The sequence below is a fragment of the Anabrus simplex genome, chromosome 2 (assembly GCF_040414725.1).
Source record: "Anabrus simplex isolate iqAnaSimp1 chromosome 2, ASM4041472v1, whole genome shotgun sequence".
In the NCBI taxonomy this organism is placed as follows: domain Eukaryota; kingdom Metazoa; phylum Arthropoda; class Insecta; order Orthoptera; family Tettigoniidae; genus Anabrus; species Anabrus simplex.
Genome location: NC_090266.1, coordinates 1074555949 through 1074568643, shown reverse-complemented (window position 1 = coordinate 1074568643; position 12695 = coordinate 1074555949). Strand labels below are relative to the sequence as shown.

Sequence of the window (12695 nt, the reverse complement as noted above, 5' to 3'; positions counted from 1 at the left end):
CCAAGGGCCTTCATGGCCTGTACGGAGATGACTTTGGCTTTACTTTTACAGGCTGACAGAATCATATTTCATAGTTTACCAGTCATGATCATGGAGCTTACTAGCCTACAGATCCCACACGTGTTCCTCATTCCTCTGCTTTGTTAAACTGGGACTATAGCGGCTTTCATCGAAACATCTGGAATGAAACAATAAAAGCAAACAGTAAATAGAAATACTTATTTGTTCACTTCCGTGCATTTCCTTTCAACTCGTCTTACCCCCTACGTTGCACTCATCCTCTTTAATATTACATATATAATTTCCCCTTTTAGTACAGTTTACTTGAATGTTGTTCTTGTATGTTGCGTATTCAGCCCGAAGACTGGTTTGATCCTCTACAGCTCCACCAGCAGCTGTCATAGATAGCCCAAGTGTCACTGAAGAGTTGTTTTCCTGTTTACTTGAATACCTCTTAAATGTATTTCACGTCCCTACCATTTTTGGGTGTGGTTATGGCGATTAATTTTCTTCACCTATGAACAGATCTCGTAGGGTAATCATATAGCCTTTCAAAATATATCTTCTCATACTGAAATTTTATATTCGAGTATTCCCCTTTGAAACCTTGTAGACCTAATTCTTGACCTCACCAAATTAAAAACACATTTAGCAGTCATCATACATACTCTGTCCCTCTTTTATACATCAAAATGAGAGGGTACGGAACGCATAACTGCAAGCTTGCATTCGGAAGGTGTTGGGTTTTCCCCAGCATTGGCAACCCTGAAGATTGTTTTCCATGGTTTCTCGTTTTCAAGACCATGCAAATGCTAGGAATGTACCTTAATTAGTGCCATATACACTCCCTTCCCAATCCTATCTTTTTCTATCCCATCACTGCCAAAAAAACTACTGTGACATTAAACCATTAGCATAAAGAATAAAATGAAAGAACGGGAAGTAATAAAGTTTATTCAGACATATAATTCATGTAAAGTATGTCTATATTCTTTTTTCTATCTTTAAATGTTTTTCAATTGATTTAACATTATTCGGTTAGGATGGATGATAATGTTCAATCAATAGCAATATTTAGTAAGTAATGTTTAAATATTCCAAAATGTAATCGAATGAAAGTAAAAGATGCTGAAAAACCTTCTTTCATTTTATTTCTTCAGTATTTTAATATATTGGGTCAAATAGAGAAAGATTCTAAATAAAAATATAGATCCTTTTATTTAATACTGAGTGTTAGGAACAGTGTGTATGCCTCTTTTAACATGTTAGAATTACATTAGTCATTAACTGTCAGCATATTGATTTCAATTAAAATGTTTAATGAAGTCAAATATGATAACTTCATATCAGTACATCCTTCTGTTTTTCTAAAATGTAAATTTAGTTAGTTCTCTCTACATAATAATTATTTTATACCTGTAATTTAGTGATATCTTAGTTATTGTTTATATTTTCGTCATGTAAGTGTGATTATCGATGCCATGAATATTTGCAGCTGACAATGAATGACTTCAGTGTTCATCGAATAATTGGCCGAGGAGGGTTTGGTGAAGTCTATGGTTGTCGGAAAGCAGATACTGGCAAAATGTATGCCATGAAGTGTCTCGATAAAAAGAGAATCAAGATGAAGCAAGGAGAAACATTGGCCCTAAATGAAAGGATCATGTTGTCTCTAGTCAGTACTGGGGTATGTATATTCCTTGTGATTCTATTTTTACCGATTTTAATTTATTTTCTTATAGTTACTAAATAACAGTAAACCTATTATTTCATTAAATGTTGAAACTAAACATGAATTTGGTTTAATTTCTCATTATTTCCAGTACCACAACAATTATTTTGCACTATTGGCAGAGAGAAAAGGAAATACTTCATCATATGTCTGCCAACAACTTGAATTATCTCCAGAATAGTTTACCATATCTATTGGAAATTGCTTGAGCATTAATTGTATGATATTAGTATTAATTGGTTGTCTTTCGAAGTTCTTCAGTAATATATTATGTACACATTCATTTCAGAAATTAAAGAAAAAAGCACTATTATCGGAATTTTTAGCCATGCATCGGAGTTTTCGCATGTTGAAACTATAGCCTCTACACTTTATTACTTAGGTTCAGCAATGAAAATATACTTTTCAAACTGCAGGATGTCATTCCATATTATCCGTGAGAACCGCAAACCAAGCATACATTGACTGCTGTCCGTTACCGAACAAAAATCTTTACTTCACTCTGCTGGCTATGGATGGAATGGTAATTGTGTTAAGATTCATCAACATCCACCAGAAGGCACGATATCGTGACTCGTTTAAAGTATAGCAATTGATAATCCTGTTGACTCAGAAATGGAATATTGTGTATGGGTGTTAAATTTTGGCTGAGGAAAATGTGTAGAAATGTCGTTTTACTGGAAACCAGTAGGAGTTTCGTCTTTGATATGTACGTTGCCAATTTAGTCCATATTACAGAATTACTGATTATTTCTTTCTTCACATACATAATTTCTCCAGTATGTTATGATATCTGTAGTTATTTGAATGATGCCATGCTTTCGTGACCACTGGTCAGTTTTATCTCAGGTGTCGTAAGTTAATAAATACTTATGTTTCCTTGTGCCCTTATTTTTGAACATGAAACCTTACTTAACAACATGTACACTACTTCTTGTCGTCAGAAATATGTCGATAACTCTTAAAACTCTTAAAAATGTAACCTTCTCCGAGGCTGTGTAATTATTATACTGAAGAAGATATGGAGGCAGCATGAGAAGAAATAAAAACGGTTCAGTTTCTATTTACAACACGTCGAATAAATTCAATTACATTGAAAAAAGGAACACTTATTAACAAAGTGTATGGAAAACGCGAGCGAAAAGATAGACCACCTGTAATTTTATGTGAAGAAGAAGATATCTTTGTTCAGTATGCTTTAACAGTCAGTGACTGGGATTATTCTTCCGATGTATGAGACTTCGCGATATTTGGGAAAGTTATATTTAGATTCAGTGGGAAGTAATAACATTCAGTTCAGTTCAGTCCAACAAATTTACCTGGTGTTGAATGGGCTAATAGCATTTTGAATCACCATAAGTATATCTTAACATTTCAGAAATGCCAAACTTGAAGGCCTCATAGGCAGAAGTAACAGAAAGTTCACTTCGTGATTACTTCAATCGTTTAAAAATGTCATTAACAAATTTCATTTATAATGATTCCATTCATCTACAGTTGAATAATAATGTTCCATACTTTCAAAAACTTTACAGATGCAGCAATGCAAGTCAATCTCCTTGAAAATACAGCCAACATGACAAGCTTGAGAATCTCTGCCGAGAAAACAAATTTTGACGAATATCAAATGTGCCCCGAAGTTATTAGTAACGGATATTGGTCAAATAGAAAAGGTAAAGAAATTCAAATATTTGGGTGAGACAATTCAAGAAATGGTTGAGAAAAATCTGCTATAGGGGAGAGGATACAAAAGATGGAAAGATTTTACGGTATAACTAAGGATACTTACAACAAAAAGTGTTTATCAACAAAACTTAAAATAAAGCACTACACACAGTAGTGAAACCAGAATGCCTGTATACCAGCGAATGTCTAGCACTGAACTACAAGCTTGATAAATTAGAAATATTAGAAAGAATTATAAGGAAAATGTTAGGTCCTTTAAGAATTGCAGATTTTTTAAATTAAGAAGTAACAATGAAATTTACCAGAACATAGAAAACATATCAGAAACAATAAGAAAAAGGAGATTGCTATTTCCTGGACACATTTATAGAATGGATGACAATAGACTAACTAAACGAATCTTCAAGTACTTTTGGGAAAATAAATCAACCACCATTTGGATTCAAGAAGTCAAGAAAGACCTGGAAAGGAACAATTTACGAGAAGAAGAATTATTGGAAAGAAAGATTTTTAGGAAGAGTGTCTTACAAATGGAAGGATTCCAAGGGAGGAAGGAAAAGAAAACAGGCACAAAGTGGACTGAAGACAGGAAAAGGAAGCACAGTGAAACAATGAAAGAATACTGGAAGAAAAGGAAAGAGCAACTAAGGTCTTTAGAAGGCCGGAACGCAAGAAGAATAATTTTATTGGCTTTATGTCCCACTAACTACTTTTAGGGTTTCTGAGACGCCGAGGTGCCGAAATTTAATCCCGCAGGAGTTCTTTACGTGCCAGTAAATGTACCGACACGAGGTTGATGTATTTGAGCACCTTCAAATGCCACCCGACTGAGCCAGGATCGAACCTGCCAAGCTGGGATCAGAAGTTCAGCTCTTCAACCGCCTGGATATACAGTTTTGACGAGAACAGCATGATCTGGATGCGAAGAAATGTTTTTTCAAGAGTGGTATCAAGGATTATGAACGTGTAAAGGACTCAACAAAACGAAGCACATCAGTTATGTTTTGTAAATCAGCATCAGGTCAAAATTTTCCTTCTCATATTGTAACATTGTGCGCTTATCTAAGGCTCCACATAAATCTATGGATTCAGTTTCACCCATTACGTCACATTGTGTTGTATAAATCCTGTAAACCTTTAGACTTTCAATGTAGTTGTGCCCGTACCAGTACCGGTAGACCGAACACATATCCGAGTCTTGGAAGGAAGGAGGACCGAAGAAACATGTTGACACAAGTCAATCTAGGTGCTTTGAAGCAGTTGGTTTCAAAACTGATTCATCGCATATGCAGATAAGCTTAGTGAAATTATTGCCATCATAGCTGATAATAATTTCAGTAATTCGTCACCAGAGATATTAAAACTGGCTAATGACAACATTGTCTTTATATGCCTTTCCAGAAATGTAATTAATTTGTGTCAGCAGCTATATGTCGTATTCTACAGCCCTATGAAGAGATACTGGAGACAGATTCCAGGAAGTAAGGTCTAACAAAAAGATCTCAAATAATCAAAAAAGGAGAGTTTTCCCAAGCTGTTGAAGAGAGAGAGAGAGAGAGAGAGAGTGTAATAACACATGGAGATAATGAGCCTGTACCACAAAATCTGGTAAATGACTTTAAGAAATGTGGAATTTTGCCCTTTAATCCTCATGCCGTAATTGAGCATTTGCCTAATGCTCCCTCTAAATCTAAGGATTGAACTTAATCTTTTGAGTCTCATTTTGTTGTACAAATATTGAAAGCCTTGTGACATGAAACTGAAGACAGTTCTGGTACCGGTGATCATACTGGTACCTATACCAGTGCCGGTAGACAGAAGAAACTAAATGATTCAACAGAACAAGGGATAACTATAGAAGATATGGAAATATCCTCGGACTCTAAATCTCCACGAGAAAGGACATCAACATCAACGGACACGAACGGAAACGTGTACGAAAAAGTAGCACATCTTCAGTTGCAGTACCTGTCGGCATAAACATTTTGCATGGAAAGCAACGGATTCAGTCGAACTTCCTGAAGTAGTATCAATGATTGTCCTCCTTCACTCCAAAATTTTTCATTGGTAAAATGATTATTGCAGAAGAATTTCACAAATTCTACTACATGATCCTTTATGTTTGAAGTCTCCTTTGTAAGATCCCGGGAGAGAAGATGCGTTGTCTGACTCCATTCAATCTTACATTAAAAACTGGCCACTGCTTGTGAAGATTTGTGAAGAAAATAGAGACAAGATTCAAGATTCCATTAAGACAAACATTAGTGACCATCAAATAAAGCGAAATGCTAAAGACGTTTCAAATGTCATAAAAATAATAGCACTGGCTCCTGATGTAACCCAGAGAAGTGACTGTACTATTGGACAAGCCGCGAACGGTAGAAAAATGTATGACTTGCAGGAATTACAAGTATTAAGGAAATATGGAAATCCTGACAAAAATCTAAGATGTTTGAAAAATATTATTATCAAGCACTGTCTGCACCATCTTTTCTGGTTTTCATTGTTCATTCAGTTTTGAATAACTGAAAATATGTTTTAAATCCAACCGAGCATGAATGTGCATTTCAATTTGCCCAGGAAAAGTATGAGGGAACTTCATTTCTATCAATACTTGTGAAATATCAAGCAAAATCTCAACCCTCCATTCCAACGATGTTCACCGATTAAGTAGTGCAAGTTGTATCTGCTATGCAGGGGTGGAAATCTCAAGAAACTATAACTGACAAGTTGGTAAGAGCCAAAGTTATGCAACTCATAACAGCGAGAGCATCATCCGCAGGTGTAGAACGTTTGTTTTCTAGGTTTGGTTATGCTCATTCAAGTTTAGGAAACCGACTTGGTGCAGACAAAGCTCCCAAGCTTATGTTTTTGTATGGGCATATAAATATGAAAGCTATAAATGTAACTGAAGATGAAAAACTAGTTTAGAAACGGGTTTGGTGTAAAGAATGCTTTCTACTTTGTGCTTTTTACTTTAAATGAGCCACGAGACAGAAAAGGTGGTTTAAAATATATTTAATATATCGTACTGAACCCGAGTGACTTAGGCCCAAAGTCAATCATGATTTGATTTATGAAGGGAAATAGTACATTTATTGAAATACAGAAGTGTAGTTGAAAATATTTCATCTGTGTAGTGTTGAAATATGAGCTAAGGAACACGACAGACTGGAGCCTGACGGATTAGCTAGACACAACAACATTTAGCTGCTTCACAGCAGCAGAGCCCATTAGTTGGCGACCAGAAAAATACAAGTCCACAAATAAGTCTTGGTCAGAAAGAGAAGGGGGTAGTTTGACACAAAGGAAGCTTGCAACATGAGTAGTGCGCTGGGATATTTTTGGCGGACGGAAACTTCCGCAACGTCATGAATTCCAGGAAAGGTTGAATGGAAAAGTACAGTGGTTGCGAAGACATTCGCTAGCCTAGGTTATCGCAGGTGGAAATTTAAATCACGTGACCACTTGCAGGCCAATCACGAAAATTTAGATGGAGACTCAGGGATACCATCTTAAGGAATAATGGATGAGATATTCTCGTAACTTCAAAAGTAATCAGTAATAAATTATTGTGAGTACACGGATCGATGTAATGAACTTATTAGATGTCACGTATAGAAAAATATTCGCTAATTATTGGCGAATTAAATAAATTGAAGGCTGGATTTCTTAGAAACGAGACAGCTTGAATGTCATTGGCTGGACGAAAACCACATTGTAAGGGACGCTTCCCAAAGGCGCGAAATGTGAGGAGCTAAATCCACCCGTATCTCCTAAATCTATGATCGTCAGGAGTTCATACTTATTCCAGCAAATAAGCTAGAGGAGTGGATTAATTTGATATAAATTTTAACGTCCAATTCGGAGTGCAAGTGACGATATTAAAAATCCACCCCTCCCTCATGGGTATGACGTCAATGAATCCGCGAGGGAAAGCTTCATCCTTATATACGGGCGCAAGGGATACTCGCCAACACACTTGAAATGAATCTCTGGAGCTGAACCGTCGTTCGCAGCTGACTTCAAATCCGTCGGGTGTACAGTAACTCAACATTTAATGGCGCGAGCATCCGCCAGTACTTATAAAATGTGATCGCGCTCAAGCAACATGAACTGAAAGTAGTTAACTTAGGACAGTGTTTGCCAGTTATAAATATCATAGTGAAGTCAATTAATTGCATTGTAAGAGTGAGTAATATAAAATGCACCGCAATAAGTACGTAAATAACAAACTGTGTGACGAACAGTACTTTGAGGGAATAATAGCCTGTACTTTGGAATATCGCACCGCTATCGTGAACACTTCAAGAGGGCCGTATGAAACAGGCGTATCGCGTCGGACGACATAAATCGCGACGGGAGTAAAATTCGACACACCGTCGTACGTGTCCTTGTCCATGTGTGCGGTAATTGGACGAAGCTTAAAACAGTGTAAAATATTAAATTTTTGGGTCTAGGGTATTAATTTGTTTTATAAAAGTAAAGTTTTCAGTGTTAACATTGTCAATGGTGAAGTATTGTGATAATTAAGGTATTAGTGTAAAAATGGTAATGTGCCAGGCAATCATTTGTGGAACTACGCCATCAAGAATGGAGGAGTAATACGGCGGATAGGGGCCGAAAGGAGCCTCTCATCTGCCAAGCTGCAGTGGATTACCAATAACTAAGATGAGTACTAAAATGTAGATAATATTTGGGAAATGTTAGCGTGATTGGAAAAATGGGAATAATTTGATTAGACTTGGTTACCTTCTGTAACAAGATGAGTCGCTTAACAACCCCATCCTAAATTTGTAGCACGGACAGTATTAAATAATAACAATGTAAATAATCGGGTCTTTTTTATGTATTCAGTTTGCTGTAGATGTAAATTTTGTAGATATAGAGTAGTACGTTAAGTCATGCATGCATTCATATTTTCTTTGTAGTCAAGAATATTTTTTTTAACATTTGATTTTGTTATCATAGTCTAATAGACCCGATATGTGCTTTTCTATTTGTCATTTTAACGAGTTATGTAATGACATTGAAGGAAAGTCCAGCCTTGTCATACCAGTTGTGTTTTGTTGTTGATTAGTGTGTTCATATTTTCAAAGTGAAGTTGTTAAATTTGTGAGAAGCGATATTAATAATAATAATGAATCATGAGATATTGGAAATTTTAGTGAGCAGTGCGTAATAATAAAATTTAAGTGATCAGGTGTTGAGTTTGTCGGGAATCATTTAATGACGGGAGATCGTTTTTAATTCGGAATTAAAGTGTGTGGTAATTTAACTTGATAAATTAATAATATTGAAATGTAGATCGGTGCTAATAATCCGTACATGTTAATGAATGTGTGGTTTAAATTACGGTCCAATATATTTTTACGTATAAATGTCGTGTCTTAAATTTGCAATTCAGTAGCCGGAACACGTAGGACTAATATTACGAAACCATGATTGTCAAATTTTGGTAAATATAATTTCAAGATGTTACGATTATTTGTGGAGAATGAATTAAGGCGTAGATCAAAATGAGAAATGTTAAAGAACCTGCAGTCAGATAATAAAAGGTCATACCATGTCAGAAGTGGAATAAATAAGTCAGTTGATAATTCTGTGAGAAATAAATGAATCAAGGAATATTGAGATAGAAGGGGATATAAATTCCGTACGAGAGACACTTAGGATATTGAAATGAGTGTAAAATTTACGGGCAGTGTCACAGAGAAATACTGAGTTACGTAGCGGGTAGAATTCGAACCCGTGAGAGCATGTACGAAATAAATAGACTGCGTAGCTATTCGTTGAGATACAACGGATCTAAGGATAATGAGAGTTCAGAGTCCGCATAAATGATCGTATATTGTAATCATTGTAATGACGAGTGATGACAATCATGATGCCGTGATAATAATAATAATAATAATAATAAATATTGCAGATAAAGAATTGGACCGCCTTAAATAATTGAGCGTTGATAAAGATGTTAAACGGGAACCTAAATGAAAATATGCAGCCGATAATAATAGTAACAATGTTAGGACGATGTCAAATCGTCGCGGTCAGATTAATAATAATTGTCATAATAATAACAGTAATGATGTCGTGGGTTGATCGGTGAAATAATTGTAATTGCGACCGATATCTTAATATATTTTGGCGGAAGTGACCGGTTCAATAATAATGATAATATCTCGAGTCACCTATTCAATTAATAATAATAATAATAATAATAATAATAATAATAATAATAATAATAATAATAATAATAATAATAATAATAATAATAACTACAAGAGGGATATAATAATAATAATAATAATAATAATAATATAATAATAATAATCACAAGAGGGATCTAATAATAATAATAATAATAATAATAATAATAATAACAGTAATAACCATTTGTGTTTGCGTCCCGCATAATAATGACGAAATTAATCAAACGTGACAGTGCCAGGAACCGTTGAGAATAATAATAATAATAATAATAATAATAATAATAATAATAATAATAATAATAATAATAATAATAATAATAATAATAATAATAATAATTTCAAGGATGATAATTTCGGGGATGAATGAATATTCTGACGATAGTGAATTAATAAATTGGTGACAACATCCCTCTACTCGTATGTTTGAATAATAAGAATGATAAATATTATAGTCATTTGTTACCTCGTTATCATACGGTTTCCGCACGGGACGAGTTACAGTAATACTTAGTGTGTTTGTTTACTTCGCTTGCGATGCGAGGGGAGGTCTTCGGCACGGTATTTCCCACCGCTTCTCGTTATCTCATCTGTGGCAGTAGTCTACTGAGGCTACTTTGTAACATTTCAGATCATGTGTAAATAAAATATTAATGCTAATTCAGTGGTATGGCATCAGCTGGACATCGTAAGATAGGAACTGTCCGTGTAATCCATTTTTCGTAATTCACGAGAAACATAACCCAGTCCGAGTACCGGTCTCGGAAAAATGTATATAGCCGGGGTACGTCATCTTAGTTAAATCGAGAAGCCGACCGTAACATGGGTTATGCTCGGGCTCCCGATAGAAGGAAGCTATATCCATGAACAACGGTTCGATTCAAATGGAATCGACCCATAAGTTATACTCCAATTGTAATTTCTTTCAGAAGCAACCCAGCAACATATTGATACCACTTGCGGTATAGCTAGTGATTTGTTTATGTAACATATGTGGAAATTTAAATATCATTGCCAAATGTATCAAAGTTTCGTACGTCGGATGGCGTAATAAACTGCTCCTTCTGGCAATTATTTCAAAGGAAACCATTCTCATAATAGTTTTATTGTAGTTAGATGATACCCTTTTTAAAGTTAACTGCAACTTCCTAGTCCTGTCATGGAGTCCTTATATTCAAGTTTACAATCGAGCTTTCCCCATTTTAATTTTAATTGCTCCGTTCATTCCCGTGTTGTATTATGCCTCTATATTTATATATTCGTGAACTTAAAATAATGAACCGATGCCCCTGAGATAAATGCTAGTCTGGGACTCGGGAGGTGGACGGGTGCAGTACCTCAAATTAAAATATTGTTAAAACACAGAATTTAGATTGATCTTTTCGCTTTCTTACATGTTGCATTACGTCGCACCGACACAGATCTGTTTTATGGCGATGATGGGATGGGTAAAGTCTAGGAGTGGGAAGGAAGTGGCCGCGGCCTTAATTAAGTTACAGCCCCCAGCATTTGCCTGGTATGATTTTTGGGAAACAACGGAAAACCATTTTCAGTGCTGCCGACAGTGGGGTTCTGACCTACTGTCTCCCGAGTGCAAGCTCATAGGCGCGCGCCCCTAACCGCACGGTGAACTCGCTCGTTGATTGATCGTTAATTATTCATCTTAGGTACTTAAACAATTATGCATACACGAATCTCAAATTAATATAAAATGATTAGTAAAAATGTAAAATTGAAAAATCTGATTTAAATCAAAAACATCCGATTAAAATACAAATCATTGATTTGGATTTCTAATAAAAATCATGATTTTTTTACACCCTGCCTTTCAGTAATCTTACCACTTATTCCCAGCTAACAGTAACTAGGTCCCAAAGGTAGCAGTCAAGAAGTGATTGGGGACGATTGTAGACTTCTCAATAAATAATTTTATAAAGTTCTTATTAATGTAGGCCTATATTTATTGTGTATTAGGAGACATACATAATGTTAGGCCCTACATATGTAGGTATATTAAAAAGAGTTAAGTTTCAGTAGTTACGATAATCATCGTCGGCATCAAACTTTAGGCTATAGACCTGTTCTAGCTCCTTAAACTGGTCTCACGTCTTCAATATATGTCAAAGTCTACATTTGATTTTAGGTAGGCTATTTTAGACGGATGTTAGAAAAGGCTACAAGAGGTCAATCTTCCCCTTTAGTGGATTTACACATGTTTGAGGGTAAACTTCCCTGGTGAAGTTGGTTATTTTTTTAAATTGACATACCAACTGAATTATGATCCATTTCCCCTAGGCATGATTCCACCATCAGATCACAAATTTCATCTACCCCAGTCTTCTTCTTCTTCCTCTTCTCCTCTTCTAGTAGTAAATCCTAAGATTGGCTTGTAGTGGTTGTCGCTATTTTTCTCCATTCCCACCTGTCCCTTAATGGCCTCTTCAGCTCCTGGTATAACGAGCAGCCCAAGTACCCAATGATCTGGTCTAGGTCTGGCCCTCGCACTGGAGCCGTCGAAAGCGCCCTCCAGTAGGATGGCCAATAACTCCTGTGCCGGAAGTTGTGGCCACATCAGGAATCCCTCCTTGATTAGATGGTGTTACACAGACAGGGTATCTTGTATAGGATCCTCATTGGTAACCTTGTTTACCCACAATACCTTGAAGATCCTCTGGTAGCACCACATCTCAAAAGCGGTAATTCTCTTCCTTTTCGCTGAACCCAATATTCACGTTCCATTGCTATAACGCAGTATTTTTCAAATACATGTCTTGAGGAGCTGCTTCTTTAGGTCCAGATCGGTCTTGTTGGAAATTACGATTTTTTCTTCTGCTTGAAGGCTACCTTGACCTTACAATGTCCGCTTACAATATCTGCCAAATTTCGATTAAGATATATTTTCCTGCTTCCTAGATGGGTTGCGTCATCCACGGTCATTATTCTGCGTCCATCCAGGACCACTGCAGCCCCCGTCCCGTGCCTGCTCACCAGAGGGTATTGGCCTTGTCCATGTTTGTGGTCAATCTGTATCCGATATTGAGTGTGGCTTGCAAGTAATTCCGCACAGA

The 12695-nt window shown here is 36.1% G+C and overlaps 1 protein-coding gene across 1 annotated transcript in view; it reads left to right on the top strand.

Annotated features, from left to right (window-relative positions):
- Positions 1-12695, top strand: part of LOC136863296 (G protein-coupled receptor kinase 1) — a 433602-nt gene that overhangs the window by 370036 nt on the left and 50871 nt on the right. The window contains exon 6 of the mRNA XM_067139681.2: positions 1496-1687. Within this exon, the coding sequence (XP_066995782.1) occupies positions 1496-1687 (192 nt within the window). The remainder of the gene's footprint in view (positions 1-1495; positions 1688-12695) is intronic.